Below are 24,838 nucleotides of genomic sequence, written 5' to 3'. Positions count from 1 at the left end.
CTTTAAGAATAAACCTTTTTTTTTTTTTTTTTTTTTTTAAATTTATAGTGGCAGAGGAGGCGTTATCTCCCCCCAAGGTCTGCTGGTTGGGACACCAACCATACATATGTGGATGCAGCTCTGCTCTCTGCAGGGTGGAGACGAGGTGGCGGACCCTAGTGTGCATGCACTTCCCCTCGTGCCCACCAGCATCAGTGTGTGTGTGTGTGTGTGTGTGTGTGTGTGTGTGTGTGTGCGCGTGCGTGCATGGAAACATAGCTCGCGGACAGGCTGATCTGGTTAAAGGAGCTCAGGAAGGAATAAATCACCTCCAACCTTCTAGCTGCTCGTTTATAACCAGTCACTTATAGAAAGGCGAGGGTGACAGCAGCCCTGGCGCACTGGGTGCGGGCCGAGTCTAGTCTGTGCACACTCAGGGACAGACATATGTGCATGTGCATGCATGCATCAGAGGGGCCGTTGTTCTTATTGTCTGCCTTTCTCCGCAGAGAACAAGGGCAGCGGCGAGGGGCCTGCGCCCTGGGCGAGTGTTGCGGCCCCAAGCGGGTCGAAGGAGGTAATTTCGCGGGTGGGGGAGGGTGGAGGAGACCTTGATTTCCACCAATCCCGGGGCGCGTGTCTGCGGAGTCCAGGGCGCAGCGGAAGGCTGCGGCGCGCCGCTGAATGAACTGATGAGAGCGAGTTCTCAGCTTGCCTGGGAGGGGAGCGGAGCGAGGGTCCCGGCAGGCACGGCAGAGGCGCCGGGGGCGGGCTAGCGGTCCCGGGCCGCCGTGGAAATTTCCAAGGACTTGGCGCGGCGGGGAGAGCACGTCTTGTGGGGTGCCCGGCACCGCGGCGGCGCAGGAGGCGGGGGAAAGGGCGGTGCAGGGCGCAGGAGCATCTTTATCTGGAAGGGACACAGCGGGTCAGATGTCCGGGATCCAGCCGCACCTCTTCCACAACCCCAGCCGAGGTCAGCTGTGATGCTGTAGTAAGGGCAGCAGCAGCTGGCCCCGCTGCTCTCGCCTAGACCCCTCGTCGCCTACCTCTGCAGGGAAAGGGACCATGGCTCGTGACTTGCCCGGAGGCCACTTCCTCTAGCAAGATATCCGTGGGAAAAGTTGCATTGGCGAAGATCCTTGTAGCTGACCTCTGGGGCCGTAGTGGGGGTCCCCCAGCTGTGCGTGTGCATGCAAGAAAGCCAAAGGTGTGTGTGCATGGGGGGCTGGCCGTGGAGTCACCCTCTCCTGCCACTTCGTCTGGCATTGTGCTGAGGCTCCCACGACAGACCCTGGATGCCGAGGCTGTGATGAGCCCCTGCGGGCGGGCCCGGCGACACACGTCCAGAGGGGCCATGGCCATGCTGGCATGGAAGTTCCCGCGTACTAGGCTACCGGTGGGAGCCAGTGCCCTCTGTGTAGTGGTCCTCTGTTGGCTCTACATCTTCCCTGTCTACCGGCTACCCAACGAGAAGGAGATCGTGCAAGGGGTGCTGGCACAGCGCATGGCTTGGAGGAGGAACCAGACCGCTGCCAGGCTCTTCAGGTACCTACTGCTGGCCGCTGCTCCCTTCAGCATCCCTTCCTGCTAGTGTGCAGAGGACAGGGTCGTCTGTGAGGCTTCCCTGTCCTGCTCTCTCTGTGCCATGCCCAACCTAGAGACTGAAGTCAGGGTCTATCCCATCCTTACCCCAAGAGATGTATCAGGCACCTTTGCGTAAGCAAAGACGTGTTATCGTCCCCGAGTCCGCCTTCTATTGCAATTGACCCAGCTCTGGTGGCAAGGGAGACCCAGGACAACTTCATCTCTGCTACTTTCAGAAAATTTATTTCTTGGACTCTGGAGATGTTTGGTGCTAAGAAGTAAGCTAGAAGCAGGTTCAGAGGCGTCTGGGGGCAAATGGTAAATGTAGATCAAACAAGCAAGAATGATAGGCAAGCCTCGGGTCAGAAACACCTGAAATCCATCCATGTCTTTGTGCCCCCACCCCCTGCGGCTTTGTGCATGTGCCCAATGCGAGTCCGGAGCACAGAACCTGCTAAGCGCTGGGACCACGTGATTTTTGTGTTGAAATTTCAAGAACTTTTTGATGACATATTTTTCTCTTCTGACCAGTTTTTTTGGGTAGCGTAAGCTACTAGCCCAAGGTCATTCATTATCTAGAACAAGTGCAGGCGCTAGAATCTTTACTGCCTTCATGTTCCAAAGCTCCTGGCTTTGTTTTTTTTCTTAGTTTAGACTCAGGAATGTTTCTGAGAGATGCATGTGAGGGAAAGGCTTGAAATCAGAAAACAAACAAAACCCAAGGCCAGGTTTGAAATAGGGACCACACAGAGCTAGTAGTTCTTCCTCTTGGGGGAGGTGTTACTTTAGGGAGCAGAAGACAGGTTCCTGCAGGGTTCTCTTTGCACTTTACCAGCATCTTGGGGGAACTGGTGGGGGAACTGACTGACCAACCAAACCCACTGAATTACTGCAGGGCACCTCAGTCCCTGGCGTCAAGATGTTGCCTTGCTGGCCCCTTCTGATAGTGGTCTGAGGGAGGAGTTGACAGATAGGCAAGAGCCAATGGAAACCTTTCCCACTGATGTTATGAGCTAAAGTAAAATCTTTAAAAATAAATAATTTCCCTCCTTAGGCCAACTTCTGGGAAGGGAGAGGTTGAATGGCTCTTTCAGAATCTTGATGAAGGCAGCTGACATTTTCTTTCAAATTTAGAGGGAAGAGCTATCTTTTTCTCCCCCTTCTTTACTCTGTCCTCAGTCGTTTTAAAAATAATTCCACTCCCCTTCAAAGTACACAAAGATGATTTACTTTGGGCTCTAAGTACCTAATACATACTACCCAGTGGCTCCTTACACACTGAAGGCACTTTTCTGTTCGAGAAAAGGACAGAAATGAATTAAGAAATTTCCATTGGCTTGAAAGAACCTGACATATATATATCCTTGTTAGAAGGCGTGCGCGCATGCATGCACGCACGCACGCACGCGCGCGCACGCACACACACACACACACACACACACACACACATGCACACACACACGCCTTGTTAGAAAATTTCTTTGAGAGGACTCGGCCAAGTGCAAAAGCTCTCATAATGTGACGAACACAGGCGAATGGTTTCTGAGATGTGCTTGCTCATTACTGTCTTTAACTTGGGGTGGTCTTCATCATGACTTAGTTATGCCTGTATACCATCAAATGTGCCTATGCACACTTCCCTCAAAGTCAGCTTCTGTACAAGTGTGCAAGAAGCACTTAATTCATTGAAAACAACTTAAACTTCAAATTAGAGTCCAGAATTTGCACAATGCCTATGTCATAGCCAGCCCCAGAGCACAGTCTCTTCAGCAAATTACTTAACTCTTGGAATCTTGGCTTTCTTATTTACAAAATGCAGACAATATCATCCCCGTCCCAGGGTTGTGCTATGGTTTAAATTGAAAAGAGGGTTACCCAGTGTCTGGTACCTTGTGTATCCAGAAAATGGTCCATCTGTGGTTAGCATACACTCTAACCTCCTGCATATGTTACCACTTTAGGAGGGACTTCTGGCCAGCCTGGAGAAGTCCCCACTATATCACCTGTCACATTTATAGACATGTTTGTCCATGCTTCCCTCCATGCTCACATTGATTAAATTAATAAACAGACAGAAAGTTTGGAAAGACTTGAGAAATTTTATTTTTGTTAAGCTAAGACACGTTTTTGCCTTGAACATTTATAAAGTTCCTCACTTTTTAAACATCTGCCTGATTAGTTCGTGGGTAGGAGTATGTGTTTTTGATAGACAGGTGAGCCAGAGGTCACTGTGGTGTTGCAGAGCCTCACTTTGGCAACATATACCTTTGTTAGTCTAGTTTTAAATGTCTTCACAGATACAAAGATGTGTGCACTTATGGACAATGTTTATTTATGTGAGGAGATAGACACAAACTTGTTGATATACCTAGAAAAATATCATATATGAGTGTACACATATAGAGATGTACATATAGGCATGTATTGGCAGTCACCCAGCAATACCTAGTGCATGACTTCTGTGTGCCTTCTATGGGTCAGGCCTGTAGGACCCCAATGCATAGGGTGGAAGAGCTCATCTCTCACTAGGGACATATGACAAAGCAAACAAGTAAACAAATTGGAAGCACCGTTCAAATGGTGTCAATGAAAGAGGACTTCCCTGTGTTTCCAACCCTGCATCTCAGATGTTCCTTCGCTCGCTGGATCCCCACTGGTTTTCCTGATTCACTTTTCCTGCCCTGGAACTTGTGGATCAGCTTCTCTCATGGGGGAAGTCTGGAAGACAACAGCCTAGCAGTCCAGAGCTGTGAAGGTTGTGAACTAAGCAGGGGCTGGTGGAGTAGCCAGCCTCATTCTGGAAGCCCACACTCCTCCTGCTCCTGTGGACAGACTGCTCACATGGTGGGGAGTGCTAAGCTAGAGGAGTGCTTATGTCTCTGTGAGCTCCTCACCCAATCCATTTGCTCTTATGAAATGAGCCCCCACCAAGGACTTTTGTGTAAGGCTTTGTTCTTAGCACCGGACATTGTAGCCAAACTAACCAACCAGTACCAGCTCCGTGAGGGCCATATATGTGTTGTCTTCCAAGAGGATTTATGTGTTCTTGATTTAGGAGTGTAACTATTTGGCTTGCATGCATGTGCACCACTTACATGTCCACAGAGGACAGAAGAAGGCATTGGATCTTTTGGAACTGGAGTTGTAGAAGGTTATGAGCGGGGTACTGGAAACTGAACTCGGGTCCTCCATAAGAGCATCAAGCGCTCTTCACTGTTTAGCCATCTTTCCAACTCCCTTCTTGCTCTGTCAGCTTTAATAACCCTTGAGAAACTTGTTAAAATGGATAAAGGTGATTGCTTCTTGATTCCTACAACAGAAGGTTTTTCTGGACCCCTACGGGAGGAAGAAACCTAGATGGATGTGGATGTAACCAACTCGATGTTGAGGCACCCGAGAGAGGTGGCATGCCCGAGGGAAAGCACTGGGAATGGTCCAAATGTGGCTCTGACCTTCCTACATGTGGCTCGTTGGTGAGGCAACTCTCACAGCTTCCTTCCTGACTTGTGAAATAAGATGTGTGAAGATTCTACAAGGGCTGCAGTGACATGAAAGTGCACACAGAACACCAACTAGCCACATGTCTGTGTGATTCTGAGGCGTGGCAACGGGAACATCAGCAGGGCCCTGGGAAGTCACAGAACTTGCGGCTTGAACTTTGAGTGAGAGGAGATGGGGTTTCAGAGAGGAGATGGGGTTTCAGAAAGGAGATGGGGCTTGCTTTAAGCCTTGAAGAAGAGTAAAATGGGGTGGTGGGTGAAGGCTGTTTTTAACAGAGATGGAAGTATATGATTGCTGTGTGTAATGATCTCAAGCTACCAATGGAGAGTCAGGGGACAGGCTGACTTGGAGGTCAGCGGAAGCCTAGTTCCAATCCTCAAATGCCTTTAAGGCTGTTCCTTGTGAGATAGGGACTGACAGTGTTATCACCACCAGGGAATTTAGGGGACAGAGGTTGTATTAATCCATCAAAATGTCTGTGTGTGTGAAGACAAAGGCAGAGTGAATATGTGTGGGTGCATGTGCACACGTGTCACCTCATGTGTCGTTCTTGAAACACCATCTACTTTTTGTTTGTTTGTTGTTTTGAGACAGGGTCTGTCCCTGAACCTGGAGCTCACCAAGTAGGCTAGGCTAGGTGGCCACTCTCCAGCCATGGGGGCTCAAAACTTTAGACATTGCCACACTGTCCTGATAAGAAGGTTGTAGCAGTCAGTGCCCAGCATGCACACGGAATGTCTGTCATGTTAAGGGACTATGGAGTCAACTTTGAAAAAGTTTCTTGGGAACAAGTTGGCATCATAAGTTTTGAAGTTAAGAGACTAATCTAGAAGCTTTGTGTCAGTACATCCTTGTAGTCTCAACCCTTAACAGATTGTGACAGGCGAGATTTGTGAGTCTAAGGCCACATAGGGGGATTCTGTCTCCAAAGCAAGCAAACAAAATCCAAACCAAAATAAAATGTTACAGTTATGTTATGGCGTAAAATATGGAGGGGCTTAGCATTAATCATCATAGAAAAAAATCTACCATTAAGATTTATTGAATATAAAATGTACCCACCTCATTCTTAGCACTTGTCCTCAAAGCAACTCTATAAAGTAGATTTTTAAAACAACACTTTGTTTTATAGATGAAACTATGGGAGTCAGAGAGATCCAGGAACCAAAAGGTAGAGCTGGATTTCCAGTATGGAGCTGTGTAATTTAAGCCTCTAGCTCATTCTCTGGTGATGGTGGGCAATGGCGGTATCACCTGTGTCTTTTCTAATCAGGCCTTGATCTCCTGTGTCTCTCCATTGCCACTCTTCACCCAGTCTGATTTGTATAGTGTAGTAACATTGCACTCCATATTGTCCTGGACACACCCCAGGCTGTGTTACTGTTGAGCATCTTTCCTCCCCAGGATCATGTCATCTTGCACTTCACCAGTCTACTTCCGGGTCACCTCTTGGGAGTGTGTGACAGGGACTGTACACAGTGCTTCTGACATTAGCTCTGATTAACGCCATAGCACTGTGCTATGCTTGCTCTTGAACAAGACAGTCTTCATTGCCTGCCAGCCTGTAAAAACGTTTCTTGTACGATTGCTCTGAGATCAGTTTAGGTAATGTGTTGGAAATGCCTACAACTGGATCTAACATGTAATGGATGCTCAGGCCAGGAACACCCCTCGCCTTGGCTTTCTTTAGTTTTCCCCCCTCCTTGGCTGTGTTTAAAGCATCTTCACTGTTTTCTCCTTCATCCTCTTCCTGTTCCTCTTCTCTGTTCTTTTATCTTTGGTGTGAGTGCAGCTGCAGGTGTGTCAGGATAGCCCCACTTTTCACTGTGAGGCCGAGTCTCTGGTCTGGGGACATTGCATGTACCACATACTGGCCCATGAGCTTCTTGGGATTCGCCTGGCTCCACCTCCCATGTCACCACAGGGGTCCTGGGATTGAAGATGCAGAGTTCTGTCCCCATACCTTGCATTTGGGGATTCAAGAACCATTTCCCCAGTCCTTCTCTGTCTCCTTCATGCCATGTACATATGATTGAAGCTACTGGGAAGACTGCATCAGGAAGTTCAAGACTTGCCTGGGCTCTGGAGTAATTTTCAACTACATCAAGATCCTGCCTCAAAATTAAACCAGTGGAAAGAGGAATTGGCATGCAGTGGAGTGTTTGTCTAGAATGTATAACGGCCCTGAGTTCAATTTCTCACAAAAGAGAGAGGGATATTTTAGGAAATTAGTTGGGCTAACCAAGTGATTATGTATGTCAGTTTAGGGTGTGGCCTATTTGAAGTCTGTGGGTCATCTTGGAATGATGCTGACTTCCTGTCCTTCTTACAGTAGCTCAGGCTGGCCTTGAGTTCATTGTGTAGCCTTGCACTCCTGATTTTTCTGTTTCTACTTCCCTCCCACATGCTGGAATTTCAAATAATTCATTTAGGCCTTTGAGGTCTTGACCATTGGTGTCCACTAACCTTGAGAGATTAAGTGCTGATGGAATAATTGCTAATTAATAGTCATTCCTTGGGGCACATTTTATGCCTAAAATTGCCCCTTCAGTGAAGGGACACATGGCAACGGAATGTGACCCTATAATGCACTCTACTTTCCATGCTGGGTACTGAGGAAGCTGTACTGTGGCTTGTGGCCTTCTGAGGAAAACAGCAGACCTAGTGTAACTTATCAGCCATTTGCTCATTACCCACATCTCCTGTCAGAATGCTTCTTATGGGTTAATGTGGGGGGGATGCAAGGAATCAAAATGGGGTATTGTTGTTTTTACTCTTTTTGGGGGGCCACTCAGCCCCCAAATAAATCACACATGGAGGCTCATTCTTAATTATCAATGCCTGGCCTTAGCTTGGCTGTTTCTTGCCAGCTTTTTTTAATGTTAAATCATCTCATCTACCTTTTGTCTCTGGGCTTTTTCCTTTTCTTACCTCTGTACTTTCATTCTTACTCTGTGGCTGGCTGTGTGGCTGTGTGGCTGTGTGGGTGTGTGGCTGTGTGGCTGTGTGGCTGGGTGGTTGTGTGGCTGGGTGGCTGGGTGGCTGGGTGGCTGTGTGGCTGTGTGGCTGTGTGGCTGTGTGGCTGTGTGGCTGTGTGGCTGTGTGGCTGGGTGGCTGGGTGGCTGTGTGGCTGTGTGGCTGTGTGGCTGTGTGGCTGTGTGGCTGGGTGGCTGGGTGGCTGGGTGGTTGGGTGGCTGGGTGGCTGGGTGGCTGGGTGGCTGGGTGGCTGGGTGGCTGGGTGGCTGGGTGGCTGGGTGGCTGGGTGGCTGGGTGGCTGGGTGGCTGGGTGGCTGGGTGGCTGGGTGGCTGGGTGGCTGGGTGGCTGTGTGGCTGTGTGGCTGTGTGGCTGGGTGGCTGGGTGGCTGGCCCCCAGTGTCCTCCTCTCTTTGTTCTCTTGCTCTTTCTTCTTGCTCCTCCCAGATTTCTCCTTCTATATATTTTCTCAGCCTGCCAGCCCCACCTGTCCTTTCTCCTGACTTGCTATTGACCATTCAGCTCTCTACTAGACCATCAGGTGTTTTAGACAGGCACAGTAACACAGCTTCACAGAGTTAAACACATGCAGCATAAAATAATGCAATACATTTTTGCATCATCAAACAAATGTTCCACAGCATAAACAAATATAACACACCTTATAATAATATATTACTACAATGGGGTCCTAGACTTTATAAAATCAGAAGTCTAGTAACATTGGTTAAATAATGAAAAACTGAATCTTGAGCCTAGCAGTGCACACCTGTAATCCCAGCACTCTGGAGGATTTCTATGAGTTTGAGGGCAGCCTGGGCTACATAATAAAGCTCCCATCTAAACCTCTCTCCAACAACAACAACAACATTTTAAATTAAAAAAAAAGAAAGAAATTATCTGAAATGGTGCCCCAAAGGATGCAGTCTGTCAGCTTTGGGTAATTATGATAATTTTGAAGCAGTTGATTGGTCTCTGTCTGGGAACCATTTTTTAATGTGTCACTGAGATAGAAGCCAATCAAACAGCAGGGTTGGTGTGGAAGCTGGATCCAGAGGCGCACACTTTCACTTCATACCGGCTGAGCCCTCCTGGAGCCTTCCATGTGGCTGTGTGGAGAACACACTGACTTGAGAAGCACCCATTTCAGTGACTTGATTGATATGAGAAAACATATGTGATTTCACATTCCCCATGTTCATTTAAGCATTTCATAGTGTTACTATCTGTCTGACTTTTGGAAATATACACATTTAATGCAAAACAATTTAAAATTCGGTAAAAAGGAGAAAACATCCTAATGCTGTTAGTGGTACTTAGTGTGAACAAATTGGTTTGCACGTGTCTCTATTATTCCTCAGTGTATATTTTGTAGACTTAGCTTAATATATTCCTTTATCCACTCATACTTTCTGCCATTTTGTCATGTAATTGTTATTTTCAAAATTGTGATAATACAGCTTTATGATTATTTTGAAAAAATACCATTTATTATGAGTTTTTTGTTATTGTTATTTTCAAGAAGTCACCATATTAGAACAGCTAGCTTTTATAAAAGGCAATTCATGCTGCTGCTGGAAAAGTTGTATATTGGCCCTTTAAAATGTTTTCTGTGTATTTGTGAGTGGTTTTATATATATTCCCTTCAAAGAATTATGCTTTGTGGTGGACGATGTGGCTCAGTTGGTGAGTGCTTGCCAAGCATGCATGAAGCATAGGTTGAAACCTGAGCACTGCATAAACTGGATTTGTTGATCCACAGCTGTCATCCCAGGACTTGCAAGATGGAGGCAGAAGACTCAGGAGTTCTAGGTCATCAGAGCTGGGCTGCCTGAAACCCTGTCTCCGAGGGGGTGGGGCGGGGTGGGGTTCTGCTTTCAAAGTGGTGAAGGTAACACTGTTTTTAAGATAAGTGACATCTAGCGAGCTTTCCTGGCCATGTCCTTTCAGACACTCTGTGTTCCTATGCTTTGTAAAACACCTTGACCTTGAACATCCACTAAAGATGCTTCCTAGTAAAAGCATCTCCATTGGCATCCTTTTTGTTTGCTTGTTTGTGAGACAGGGTCTCACCTTATAGCCTTCAAATTCAGCATAGTCCTCTTGCCTCGGCCTCCAAGGTGCTGGGGTTACAGGTTGAACTGCCACAGCTGGCTAAGAATTCACACCTTGGCAACCTTGCTCCTACCATCCGCTCTGGACTGCCTCATAGAATGTAATTGACATTGGCCAAGGGCACTTCGGGTTTTTCCATCTTTGAAAAGAGCAGAGGGTGACTGCATAAGTCGCAGGCACACAATGACTATTAGGGTGATGAAATTCCCCTCAGGTGAATTTTCAAGAGGTCAAAGCCACTAGAAAGTTTCCACGCACTGGATCCCTGCCTTGTGCTGGCCCCTCCTGGTGGAAGGGCTTTATTTGGGGCCATGGTGCACATGGCTATCTCTCCCTATTACCCTCTTCATTCCTGTTCAGAGGGTAGTTAGCACTGGCTCCATCAACAGGAAAATAACAGTGCCTTATCCAACCCCTGACATCATGTTTTTTCTAGGTCTTAAGTAATTAAATTAGACTGTAGTATAAAAATAAAGGCTACCTTACTGCAAGCTGAAGTTGCGATGTCAAGAGAAAAGTAGCTCAGATAAAATAGAACATTGTAAATTGCAGCTGTAGTTTTGGGAGTCACTTCCCTAAAATTGGAAGTGTGGAGAGTGACTCTGAAGGAGGTGATGCTGGGTTCTAAGGTACAAAACTCCATAATGACCTTTAGTTGGGTCAGCACTTGGAGGTTGTATACTATAGAGTGAGAGGCCATTGGCATCCTCTATCACTGTCCTGTATCTTCTTTTGTCCTATGGAAAATGACTGGCCAACTGGCCCCTCTGGTCTTTTGGGGCCATATTCAGAGCTGTTTGTTTGTCTGTCTCACTCCACCAGTCACTCTCACCAAATGGGGGCATGCCATGTATTTGATGTCTAATAAGGATTTGTTGCGTGGATAGAAATGTCTAGTATCTGTGAGGTAGGAATCCAACAGATTCCAACTCACTCAGCCCAGCTTTATTCATGACTTGCTGAATAAGATCTACTCAGGGTCTTCCTGTTCCAGACACTGCTTGCTGAAAAGGCCCAAGGACTCAGCCTTCACCCATATGAGCACACAGCACGTCAATGAAGGCCAGCAGCATCCCTCAGTCCCACAGCTGTGTTGTTTCTTTTTGAGACAGATTTACTACATAACCCAGGCTCTCCCAGGACTCATCCCCTGCTTCTGTCTTCTGAGTGCTGGGATTACAAGTATGGGCTACCACATCCAACTTTCTTCCTTTTTTGGAGACAGAGTATTATGTGGCTCAGGATGGTCTCAAATAAATAACTCTCAAATAAGCTCACTTTGTTGCCTAGGATGACTTTGAACTCCTGATTCTCCTGCCTTTACCTCCAAAGTGCTCAAATTACAGGCTTACATGCTCACGTTTGGTGTATGTGGTCTTTGGAGGAGAACCATGCTTGTGCATGCTAGGCAAGCATCTACTAATTGGGTTATGTCTCCAACCTTGAACTCTTTTTATTTTTTTTTAAATGGGAAAAAAAATACACACATTCAATATCACTTTTAGAACTTCACTGTGTATGTCTGTGTTAGGTACAGTGCAGAGAGGGCCCAGACCCTTCTACTTCATTTGATTCTAGGCCAAGACTGAAGGTGGGAGGTCTTAGAATATCTACTGACTCTTTCTGAGCAACATGTGAAAAATTAGAGGGAGAACAACTTTAAAACAGGAGCAGAGATGGGCAGTGGTGGCACACGTCTTTAATCCCAGCACTCGGAAGGCAGAGGCAGGCGGATCTCTATGAGTTCAAGGCCAGCCTGAGCTGCCGAGTGAGTTCCAGGAAAGATTCCAAAGCTACACAGAGAAACCCTGTCTTGAAAAAAGAAAACGAAAACAAAAACAAAAACAAACAAACAAACAAAGACAGTAGCAGATATCATTCCACAGGGGAAGCTAAGCTCAGTCACCCATAGAACACAGCTGGAGTGCAGGCTGGCCTGGGTGAGAACACTCATAACCTAAGCCGTTGCTGTACTGGCCCAGCCACCTGGGGTCAGCTGGGAGAGCTGGGACCCTTGGAGCTGGAATGAGAAGCTCAGTTTGGAGTAAAAACAAAAACATTATTTTCCCCACTCTATTTTTGAGATATGGTTTCCTGTAGTCCAGGCTGGCCTGGAACTCCCATCTCATTACGTGTAGCCCTATCAACTACCAACTAGTCAATTCCCAATCCTCCTGCCTCCACCTCCCAAGTTTTGGGATTCTAGGTGTTTACCACCATGTCTGGCTGGCTTACATTTTTTTTTTTTTAAATAACAGCCCCACTGTGTTGTGTGACAAAGCTTTTCCTGGGGAGACATAACACATGGCTACCCATTCCAGACAGGGAGCCCACAACAGACCAAAGGACAGTTACCACCAAAGCCCAGCTTGGTGAATAATGAGATTTACTGGGGTTCCTTACAGGAGACTGGGTGAGGGGTTACTTCCAGAAGCAGAAATGACTCAAAGACAGCTGCATCATCATCATACCCCAGCATGGGTGGCAGTTCACAAAAACTGGGAAACCTGGAGTACACGGCATAGCCAACATGCAGCTCTACAGGTTGAAGAATGTCCTTCCCAAGTGATTATGGTCTGAATGTCTTCTAGACAGCATTGGTTCTTGCTGCCTCCAAAGGGCTGGGCTGGTCTCAGAGTCTCCTTTGTAGTTCTGCTTCTCTCTGTTGGGAAGTACCCCCACTTTTATTGCTTAATCTGGTGGCGAGTGAATCTGGTCAGTTTTAGGAACTTCCTGAGCTATTTTGAGTTGTTTACCTTCCCCTTTAAGGAGCTTTCCTGCGCCATCTCCAGTGCCCCTCCTCACCCCACCTCCTACCTTACTTAGCTATTTTGATGGGTCTCTGGCCTCATTGGTCCCTGTTGACTTGAACACTGGCCGTGGGTGAGTCCCTCCTTCACCTGCCTTCTTAAGAGAACTCTTGAGCACACTACCCACAAAGGGCTGCCCCTTCCTTTCCAGGCTGGGAGTGCCATCTTGGCTTGTCACTGGCCCACCCACAGTGGGCTGTAGCATGTCTTTCATTTCCCCCTTGGCTTTCTTCACAGCCCAGAAACAGTATTTCAATCCAGGGATTGAATGCCTATTGCTCCTTGATATTCACTATGATTGGCTTGGAACTTCCCATAATTCTCCTCCCTGCTTACCAAGGAAGAAGAACGGTGTTTTCCCTCTGCCTCTGGAGAAGCAGTAGCCATGACTTAGGAACAGGACACTCCACTGCTGCCATTTACTTCTCAGTCCTCCCCTGTGTGCTGAGAGGCCTGCCTCTCTGCCTTCGCCTGCTTAATGAACCCATTGAAAGGAGCTAGACTCCAAACCCAATGGCGTTCTGAACTTGAAAAGCCAGGGTGGTTCTGTGGGGGCTTGCCTTCAGTTTCCAGAGAAGAGGAGAAGCAATGTCATATTTTGATACAGTTGTGTGCTGACTTGTATCTTCACACCTAGTCATTCTGATACAGGGCCTCGTTCATGGGAGGGGAGGCAAGCACTCTACCACATAGGTACATTCTAAGCAAATCATATGGTGCTCAGTCTCTCCATCTGGTTCCTCCCCCTCCTCCTCCTCTCTTTGTCCCCTCCTCTTCCCCCCTCTTTGTCCCCTCCCCCTCCTCCTCCCTTTGTCCCCTCCCCCTCCTCCTCCCTTTGTCTCCTCCCACTCCTCCCCGTCCCTCCCCCTCCTCTCTTTGTCCCATCCCCTCTTTTCTGTCCTCTCTGTGACTGTGTGATGCTTTCTTGCCTAGTGGAATCTCCCACTGCCAGGTCTTTCTTGCTTCTTTTCCTTGCCCAGGGAGCTCAGGAGTAGACCATGTCTCCAGACCAACTGAGAGTAATGCCTGCTTCTCTAGCATGAAACCCCACTGAAAATCTTGTGACAAAATGAAAGTCCCAGTAAAGAAGCTGTAAGATTGCTCCTTGTGTGTCAGGTTCCAAGATTTATCACTTGTACACAGTCCAAAAACTTTTAAAATAGAGATGCAATATGGGAAATTAAGTTTGGATTTAATTAACATTTACCAAGCCCCAATTATGTGTAAGCACCATGCTACATGCTGTCTGTGCGATTTGTTAGTCGGTCTAACCCTGGATCTTAAGCTTCGTTTTGCAGACAATGATTTCTAGTAGTATAGTTGTTTATTTTGTGGTTACTATATGTCGATTCTGTGTTAAGCATTATATGTAGTGCTACATTTAACAATTGCAAGAACTGGGTGAGGAACATATTTGTTGCCCCTCTTTCAGAGAAGCAGGCTATGATTATTTGCTCAAGATGGTTCCTGGTGGCAGTGACTAGACTTCAAGGACTTCCCAGTGTTGCTCTTGGAAAGGTTCTGGGTGGATGCTGATACCAGCCTGGTATTCCTGTAGGATGCATCATCCTGGTAGTCCTGCAAGACGACACCCTCCTGGTGACCCTGTAGGATGACATCACCCTGGTGGCCCCGTAGGGTGACAGCACCCTGGTGGCCCCGTAGGATGACATCATCCTGGTGGCCCTGTAGGGTGACATCACCCTGGTGACCCTGTAGGATGACATCATCCTGGTGGCCCCATAGGGTGACATCACCCTGGTGACCCTGTAGGATGACATCATCCTGGTGGCCCCGTAGGGTGACATCACCCTGGTGACCCTGTAGGATGACATCATCCTGGTGGCCCCGTAGGGTGACATCACCCTGGTGACCCTGTAGGATGACATCACCCTGCTGGCCCTGTAGGGTGACAGCACCCTGCTGGCCCTGTAGGGTGACATCACCCTGGTGGCCCTGTAGGATGACAGCACCCTGGTGACCCTGTAGGATGACAGCACCCTGGTGACCCCGTAGGGTGACATCATCCTGCTGACCCCGTAGGGTGACATCACCCTGGTGGCCTTTTAGTGTTGCACAAATCCTAAATGGTCTTTTAATAAAAACCCAGAGCCAGACATTGGGGTAAGTGCTGAAAGATCAGAGAGACAAAGGAACAGGCCACTTCTCATCTCACCAATTCCTCAGCCTATCTCTACAAATCCTCAGACTGAATGCCTGAGTCCTCAGCCAAAAAGGCCTAATTCCTGTCTCTTCCCGCCTTATATACCTTTCTCTCTCTGCCCAGCTATACCATTTCCTGTCTCAGCCTTTCTAGTTCTGGGATTAAAGGCATGTGACTCCCAAGTACTGGGATTAAGGGTGTGTGCCACCACTGCCTGGCCTCTATTTTTAATCTAGTGACTGGCTCTGTCCTCTGATCTTCAGGCAAATTCTATTAGAGTACATAATATATCATCATATTGTAGGATAGTGTCATCCTGGTGGCCCCACAGGATGGTTCTTCTATTGGTGGAGAGACTGAAGCCCATGAACCTTAAGGACTTAGCTAAGGTCATCTAGTTGGTAATGGCCTTCCATGAGGGCCCAGAACTTCCTTTTCACAGGAGACTAGTGTTTAGTCCTCACACTGAGGGTTTCAGTTGAACTCTGATAATTAATCCTTCTATTGCAGTCTTGTTATTATTTTTTTTTCTTTTGAGATAGGGTTTACTCTTTAGCCTAGGCTGGCTTATTGTTCAGTATGTAGTCCAGGTTGGCTCAGAACTCTGTGGCTATCCTTTCAAGCCCAGCCTCTCCAAGTACTGAGATTCCAGGTGTGGGCCACACACCAGCTGCCACACATTTCCCTGGGAGGGTAAATCTCAGAGGACAATTAACACGGCCATCACTTTTCCCTTCGTCTAATGGTGTGGTTTTGATGTTACCCTTGTCAAGGGTTCTACACATAAAACCAAAGCCACTGCCTTCACCAAGGCAGGAAGCGGCTCTCTCTCTCCCTCCTTCTGCGTCTGTCTGATGCCTCTGGTTGAAACAGTGAAGAATTCTTTTGTTCCCTAACTTCCTCTCTGCCCTGGCCTCCTCCCCTCCTGCCTTTGGCATCTCTGAGACATGTGCCGGGGGAACATGTTGTTAACTGTGCTGGGCCGCAGGGCTGGAGCCTGTACTCCTGTGAGAAGCAGGAGAGAGCCAGCTGAGCACAGAGAGGTTCTGTGCTCTGTGAAAATGTTGCTTCTCTCAGTTTGCTCGGCTGGGGAAATCCCCAGGGGCCTTTTTTGGGGGAGCTGTAATGTTACTCAGAAAGATAGCTGAGAGATGTCATGCACACATGTAAAATAAAATCTTGTATTCTTACACTAAAGCTTATGGAATGGTGCTAGGCAGTGTAGAAGCTGACTGGATCTTATCCCTACAGATCAGGAGCATTAGATTTCCATGTGTCCTTCTGGGTTGTTCCTCTCTAGCTCATAATATTATCCAAGCTTGGACACTTGAGGTGAAATCTACAATTTTACCAGGACCACTGGCATGAGTGAGGGCTATTTTAATGTATAATCCCCTTCCTACAGATGAGTTTATATGTCTGTATCATCAACATCTGTCTGTCTGTCAGTCAACCTATTTTATCATCATCTGTATCTACCCTCTAATCTATTATCTGTTCATCATCTAGCATCTATTTATCTGTTATCTATTATTTACCTAGTTATCTATCAATCCATTTTCTATCAGTATCTAGTGTCTATTATCTATCACTGTTTATCTGTAGCATGAATCCTAATTGGTCTTATTAATAAAACCCCAGAGTCAGATATCAGGGTGAAAGCTAGAAGATCAGAGAAACAGAGCAGCCAGCCACTAGAGTTCTTGCCTTGACTGAATCCTCAACCGGAATCCTCAGCCAAGCTCCTGTCTCCTCCGCCTTATTTTCCTCTCTCCACCCACCCTATCACTTCCTGTCTCCACCTCTCTAGTGCAGGATCAAAAGTGTGTGCCACCACTGCCTGTCTCTGTTTCTCATTTAGCCTGGATCAATCTTGTGTAGCCCAGGGTGGCCTTGAACTCACAGAGATCAGACAACCTCTGCCTTCTGAGTGCTGGGATTAAAGGTGTGTGCTACCACTGCCTGGCCTCTATGGCTAACTAGTGGCTTAGCTCTGCACTCTGATCATCAGGCAAGTTAGATCACAAATGAAATATCACCACAATTATCTATTATCTATCCATTCCATCTAGCATCCATTTATCTATTTCCTATAATTTATCTATCATCTATATATCATTTGTCATCTATCTATATTTTGTTAATCATCTATTGTTTATAATTTATCAACTATCATTTATCAGATATCATATTTATCATCTGTGTATCATGTATCTTCTATCATGTGTCTATTATTTATCCTATATACTGATGCGCAGCCTCCAGGATGGCTCCCAGTTTCCCAGCGTCCCCTCTCTGGTACCCATGCCCTGTGTTGTCCTCTCTCATTTTGAGTGTGGGCTGCATTTAGTGACTCACTTCTAAAATAGAACAGAATACTGCAGAAACGATGGTGCATCACTCTGAGGCTGGGGTAAGAGCAGCCGTGGCTTCCTTTGGATGGCCTCTTTCTCTCTGTTGGATCATTGCCCTGCTGTGGGGACATCCCGGCAGTCTGCGGAGAAGCCTGTGCAGTAGGAGACAGAGGTCTAGTCGGTGGCCAGGAAGGAACTGAGGGCAGCAGCAGCCCTGGATGGGAGCCAAGAAGGGCGTCCTTGTTCTGAACTGAAGCTCCAGCTGACAGCTTGACTGTAATTTCATGAGCGATGTGAGCTACAAGGGCTCGGCTGAGCTACCCCTGATCCGCAGAGCTAAGTCACTGATAAAATTGGGGGTAATTGTCACACACCTCAAACAACAGTTGCTAAGTAGTTATTGTTGTTTTATTAGACTATTAAATTTATTAGATTATTAAATTGGATTACTAAACATCAAAGCATGTTTGGACTGAGTCCTTTCCCCGCCCTCCACTGTGCACTCAGCATTCATGTTACAGAGCATATCCATGGAAAATGATGTTTTCCCAGAGCTTTGACCATCCTTGTGTTCATGTTAATTTTTTCTATAAAGACTTTAGAAGTCATCAGAAAATTGATGCTATCCATCTCTAAATTTTGTGACTATTTAAAAATGGTTTACCTTTATTTTATTTACTTATTTGTTTGTTTGTTTGTTTGTTTTATTGAGATAGGGTTTCTCTGTGTAGCTTTGTGCCTGTCCTGGATCTTGCTCTGTAGCCCAGGCTGGCCTTGAACTCACAGAGATCCTCCTGCTTCTGCCTCCCAAGTGCTGGGATTAAAGGCGTGTACCACCACCACCCGGCCCTTTATTATTTTTAAACTGTATCCATGTGTGGGTATGTGCACGTGGAGTGCAGATGCCCACAGAAACCAGGGGCATCAGATGGCCTGGACCTGGAGTTATAGGCAGTTGGGACCTGCCTGACATGGATTCTGAGAACTGAGCTCAGGTCCTCTGCAAGAGCAGTTCATGCTTTTAACTGCTGGCTCATCTCTCCAGCCCCCACTTATAGTTTTTAAACCTTTATGTTCTGATGCCCATAGCCCAAGATATTTTCATCTGACATCTTTATAATCTAACTTTTGAGATCTATGTATGATCTTTTTTAATAGAGTGAACTGTCAACCTAAAACAAACTCAAACCAAAAGTGTACCCTCCCCGGCACCGCCAAGTCTACCATACTGGGCAGCCCTCTGCACGTGGCCTGATTTGGACTCCTACTCTTCTTCCTCAGGTCTTTCTATCTTCACTCAAAAGTCAGACTCGTTCAGCAGCTGTCGCTGGGCAGTGACGTTTCAGGGTTTTTGATGTGGTTCTTTGTTTGGGATAGGTCTGCCTGGCCTCGAACTCATGGAAATCTGCCTGCCTCGGCCTCCTAGCTGCTGGGATCAGAGGCATGCACCACCATACCCAGCTATTTTAATATCTGATAGGGAACCAGTTACAATTTCTCTGTCAGAATTGTCTTTGGTTGTCACAATTTTCTCTTGGGTGCAATTGAGATAGGTTTTCAATTTCACTGAAACTTCTCATTTGAATTGCATTAATTTATGCATTCTTACTACAAAATTGAAACTTCCTGCCTGAGACTAAGATATATTTAATTAATATTCAATGCTTAAATGTCTAAAGGGAGTATTCAGGCTTGTTTCTCATATATCTCCTTATTTTTATTGAGATAATTTTTAAGATATTTCGTGTACTGTAGTGTGTACGAGGCTATTGTTTATATACAAGAAAGGTATTAATCATTACATACATCTAGCTTTCTCACTAAAATCTTCAAAGTACATTTTTCCTGGTTAGTCTCTTTCAGTTTGCTAGATATATACTGATATATGTATATAGTTTATAAATGGTGAGATTTTCTTTCCTCCTTCCCTGCATTTATTTCTTATGCTTTCCTGTTCTCTAATGAGTATGAATTTAGTGTTTTCTTCTGTGGTTTTCAAGCTGGATTTCTCTATTCTCTCTCTCTCCTCTTAACTCTCACCATACATTGGCTTCTACCTCTGTGTCCTTAGGTCAGATCTTTCCTAAGGAAGGAAGTAAAGGTTATAGAGGGGCTGTGCAAGGATTCAAGCCGAGGACTCGCTGCTCCCAGCTCACTCTCTAAACATTGCCCCATACAACCTAAATCGAAAGGATGTGGGGGCCAGCAGGATGGCTCAGCGGTAAAAGTGCCATGCAAGTCTGACAGACTGACTTCAAATCCCCGAAACCCATGATGGAAAGAGGATTGACTTCCAAATGTTGCCGTCTACTCTGCATGTTTCACGTGATTGGCACACACACACCTCACCCAACTCCACACACAATTAAAAAGGAAAAGAAAACTTGGAAATGCCTCTGGCTGCTGGCTTGTCTCTAGTCTTTCTTCTCCATTCTCTCTGCATATTGTTTCTGGATACAGTGATGTCTAGTCACCAAGACTCATCCCAGAATGCATGCTGTTTCACTTGCTCTGGAAATCTGCCACTGATTTCATAATCATCCAGATTGCCATTGTGGTGACCAGAATTATGACATGGTTGAATTGGCGCTAAGAACTGCAGATCTAGGCCAGCACCGTGCCATGCCGCTGTGTGTGTGTGTGTGTGTGTGTGTGTGTGTGTGTGTGTGTGTGTGTGAGACCTGGGTTTGTCTTCACTAACTTCTCTGATCTTCTGTGCTGTTCTGGAGTCTCCTCCCCGCTCTCTGCAGTCTCCTGTCACACTTTCCACTTGTTCTTTTCAACCATAAGGCAGCCAGTTTGACAGGAAACAGCTCCCTGGGAGATGCTGAAATTAAATGGATCCGGCTTCTGGAAAGGTCATTATTTTAGGAGAGAGCCCGGAGAGGGAAAGAAAACAGCTTCAATCCTTGTGGAGGTGTGGACAACAAGAGGCAAGATAGACACTCTCTTCAGAGGACAGGAAACTCGTCTTTGCTTAGGAACTTGGTATGTGAGGCTGGGGGATGGCTCTTGGTTAAAGAGCTTTCTTTGCAAATATGAAGAATGGATTTGCACCCCCAGAACCCACATAATGTCAAGGAGATGCTGGGGGACTCCTGTCATTTCAGTGCTTGGAAGGTAGAGACAGAGAACCTCACAAAGAACTGAGTCCAGACATGCTGCCTGTGAGCTCTGGGTTCAACTGAGAGACCCTGACTCGGTAAACAAGATAGAAGGTGATGTAGGAAGACTCTGACTTTAACTTCAGGTCTTGAACATGCATACCAGCCACATCTGAGATGAACAAAACAGAAAATCCTTGATTTTCAGTCTCTGCTCTCAGCAGAACTACTTTGTGTCTTAGGGTGTCTCTGAGCCTGTCTGTGGTGAATGGAGCATAGCTCTGTGATGGTGGCTGGGATGAGAATGGATGAGGAATAGGGAAACACCAGAAGAGTTACAGGTCCTTACTGTCAAGTGATCACCTCTGTAGTTCATCGCAGCTCCTTCTCTGTTATTCGCCCTGCCATCACTGGGTTGAAAACTCACCATCGGGTCAGTGGTGCCTGGCCTTTGGGTGATCACAGCTACTGTCTGCACAAGTGAGCAATGGTACGTGGGGGCCCAGTCATGTTGGGCTTCCTCCTGAGGCATGAGAGGGATCTGAATTAGCAAGGAGCTGATAATTGGTTGAGGGCTGGTGCTGAATGGTTGGTTTAGACAGAAATTGGTTATACGAGAAAAATAAAAGGAGATCTTGAGCAGTTAGGGTAGGACTTAGCAGAGGTTTGGGAGCTGTGACCTGCTCTTGGATCAGACATTCCTAATACCAAGACCACAGATCTCGTGATGTGCGTGTGTGTGTGTGTGTGTGTGTGTGTGTGTGTGTGTGTGTGTATGTGTATGTGTCTTTCTCTCTCTATGTGTCTATGTGCATGTGTGGGGTGTGTATGTGTGTCTGTGTATGTTTATACATGTGTGAATGTGTGTCCAGGTCTCTCTGTGTGTCTGTGTATGTGTGTGCATGTGTGCATGTGTGTCCATGTCCATATACATCTATGTGAGCATGTATGGTATGTAGTGTGTATGTGTGTGTGTGTGTGTGTGTGTGTGTGTGTGTGGTAGGTTGGCAGCGCAGTAGTGGAGGCAGAGATAGGAGTTAAAAGGTGATTCTTAAAAGAAACTCAAGAGACCAGTAAATCTATGAAAAAGTGCTGGAGCTCACTAGCATCAGGAAGATGCAGATCAGATCAAAACCACAATGAGATATCTCACCACAGTGCAGGGTTTTTGTTGTTGCTGTTGTTTGTTTTTTAGCAAACCGACAGAAAGTAACAGATGCTAGCAAGGATATGGAGAAAAGGGAATGGTAAAACTGCAAAGTGGTACAGTCAGTACGGAGGGCCTCAAAAAGCTAAGAACAGATCTATTTGCTGTGGCTATCCCACTGTGTTTACATGTCTGGATCTGCCTGTATGTCTGTCAGATGTGACATTTGCTTATCCAAGAAATATCCACGGTCATTCCCCTGCTGCCCATGTTACCCACCAGTGGATGAGGAGATGACAAGGTTATGGTCCATCCATACAATAGAATATCACTCAGCTGTAGACAGAACGATGCCATATCATTTGTAGCAGGTGGGTGGGACTGGAGAATGCCGTGTTAGTGAAGGAAGTCAGATACAGAAAACACACACAGCTTTTTCTCATATATAATTGAGTGTTGTTGGTTTTTTACTCTTTTGGGGGGCCCGCCACCCAGCTCCCAAATAAATCACACACAGAGGCTTATTCTTACTTATGAATGCCTGGCCTTAGCTTGGCTTAGTTTCTTGGCAGCTTTTCTTAACTTATTCCATCTACCTTTGTCTCTGGGATTTTCCCATTCTCTTACTTCTGTAAATCTTACTCTTTCTCTATTGCTGATTGTGTAGCTGGGTGACTGGCCCCTGGAGTCCTCTTCTTTCTCTGGCTCCTAGCTCTACTTTCTCCCAGATTTCTCCCTCTATATAGTCTCTCTGCCTTCCAGTCCCACCTATCCTTTCTCCTGCCTTGCTATGGGCCAGTTCTTTATTAGACCATCAGGTGTTTTACACAGGTACAGTAACACAGCTTCACAGAGTTAAAAAAAATGCAACATGAACAAAAGTAGCACATCTTAAAATAATATTTCACAACAAAAGAGTCCAGCTGACTGTATCACAGTACCCCAGAGTCTCAGAAGGTTGGAGAAAAGGGAGGTTGGATAACAAAATGGTTTGTAAACTATGAAAATATGATCAGTTTCAGTGTTCTACTGCATAAAGGGGTGACAGGTTTATAATAACCTATCAGATCATTCCTGGGTAACTAGACAAGAGGATGTCAAGGTTCCACACAAAAGAAATGGTAAGGAGTAGAAATGTTAACTATGGTGACTTGGCCAACACATAGAGAGGCTGGAGACAGCCTCTTGTAACTCTAGTTATAGGCAACCTGACACCCTCTTCTGGCCTCCACAGGCAATGCACTCACATGCACATACCAACTAACACATAATTTAAACAATAATCTTTAAATAATTTAAATTTAGCTGTGCAGTGGTAGCGCATGCCTTCAATCCCAGCACTTGGGAGGCAGAGCCAGGCAGATCTCTATGAGTTTGAGGCCAACCTGATCTATAGAGTGAGATCCAGGACAGGCACCAAAACTACACAGAGAAAAACCAAAATAAATAGATAGATAGATAGATAGATAGGTAGATAAAAATTTAAATTTAAATATATCTTTACAAATAAAGAACTATTACACTGAACGTCATAAACATGGTAATTATATGTTAATGAAGAAGCTATTTTATAAGGAGATGGGATATTCAAGACACACTGATATTTAAGTTGATAAGACAGGTACTTTCAGGTGGTCACATGGCTGTAGACTGTATACATGCAGTGAGCTCCATAACACGTGCAGTTGACAGCCTAATTCATTAAGATGAAGTGATGGTCTTTTCTGTGAGGCAAATCTAAACAGCAAATAGGATAGCACAGAATGGGCAGAGCTAAGAGACCCAGCCAAACACCCCAGGATAAGGAAATGACTTTGGAAAGTTAACAGACGCGAAGGAGGAGGGCCGGGCTGTAGCTCAGTTGTGGAGTGCTTGCTGAGCATTCCCCATGTCCTAGCTTTGACCTCCAGCATGGCAAAAGCTGCACACTGTGTTACTGTGTGGGATCCCCACACTGAGGAGGTGTGGGCAGCAGGATCAGAAGTTCAAGGTTGTCCTCAGCAACACAGGAATTTTGATGTCAGCTTTGAGTATGTGTGATGATGGGGGTTGGCGGGAGGGGAGACAAACTTACATTAAATAAGATTGGAGCCTCAAGTGCTGCTGTCTCAAATGGACAGGCCAGGTCAATTTGACACTGTCCAGATACACTTGGTCTATTTGTGTCTGGAATTGTGTTTTCCTCCGTCCTCCGAGGCCACTATCATTTCCCCTTTTTCTTTAAAATTTTCTTCCAGTTGTTAGGTGGGATTCTTAATGTCTCAGGATAGCCATTTCATTAGCAATGTGTTGATTGTTTGCACATGCTCTGCCCAGTAGGCACTCCAGTGAGCAAAGTTAGTTATTGCCATGAGCTCATGAATTGAGGCGGTTCCTGGCTTCCTTCCTTGTTTTGTCAGCAGGAACTGGGCATGTGAAGCAGCTGTATCTGAGTATTCTTTGATGATTAACAGTCTACAGTGATTCTAGCATCAGCAAGTTTGCAGTAGGAAAGAGAGGGTGCATGGCTACCCCATCTCCTGCCGGTTCTTGAATGACTTCTCAGTTCTTGACAATTGTGCCTCAGTGGCTTTGGATCTGGTAGGATTAAGCTAGTGGGGCTGGGGTGTGGGCAGCCTCTGGATATCCTATTCACTTCTTGTATGTCTCCTCAGATAATCAGCTCAATTCTAGGTGTGTGTGCATGTGAGTACACACACACATGCACATGCATGCTGTTGCACCTGGTTGTGTGTTTGTATGCATGTAGAAGCTAGAGATTGGCTTTGGGTGTTGTTCATCAGAGGCCATCTACCTTGTTGTTTTGAGACACGGTTACTCACTGAACCAGAAGCTTGCTGATTAGACCTGGCGTGCTGGGCACTGAGCTCCAGAGATCCACCTGCCATCACCTCCCAACCCTGGATAGTAAGTTCACCTCCACACTAGACTTTTACCTAGGTGCTGGGGGGTGGGGTGGATAAGACCTGGGGCTCTCTGCTCACAGGCAGGCAGTTTATAGTCAGTTCACATCTCTAAGGTGTAGCTGAAGTTTTCTCCAGTCCTGCCTGGCTTGTGGTCAGGACAAATCTCTCACCCTCCAGTCCCACAGCCTCTCAGACCCAACC

The 24,838-nt window shown here is 46.3% G+C and overlaps 1 protein-coding gene across 2 annotated transcripts in view; it reads left to right on the top strand.

Annotated features, from left to right (window-relative positions):
* Positions 1–512: 512 nt before the first annotated feature.
* St8sia1 (ST8 alpha-N-acetyl-neuraminide alpha-2,8-sialyltransferase 1) overlaps positions 513–24,838 on the top strand; it is a 138,885-nt gene continuing 114,559 nt past the window's right edge. For both annotated transcript variants that reach the window (XR_004944442.1, XM_036180284.1), the window contains exon 1: positions 513–1,524. Coding sequence is in view for 1 of the 2 variants with exons in the window: in XM_036180284.1 (XP_036036177.1) it covers positions 1,289–1,524 (236 nt within the window). In the remaining variant the exon portion in view is untranslated. The remainder of the gene's footprint in view (positions 1,525–24,838) is intronic.

Source organism: Onychomys torridus, chromosome 3 (assembly GCF_903995425.1).
Source record: "Onychomys torridus chromosome 3, mOncTor1.1, whole genome shotgun sequence".
Lineage (NCBI taxonomy): Eukaryota > Metazoa > Chordata > Mammalia > Rodentia > Cricetidae > Onychomys > Onychomys torridus.
Note: the sequence above shows the minus strand (reverse complement) of the source record. Positions and strands in the feature narration are given on the sequence as shown.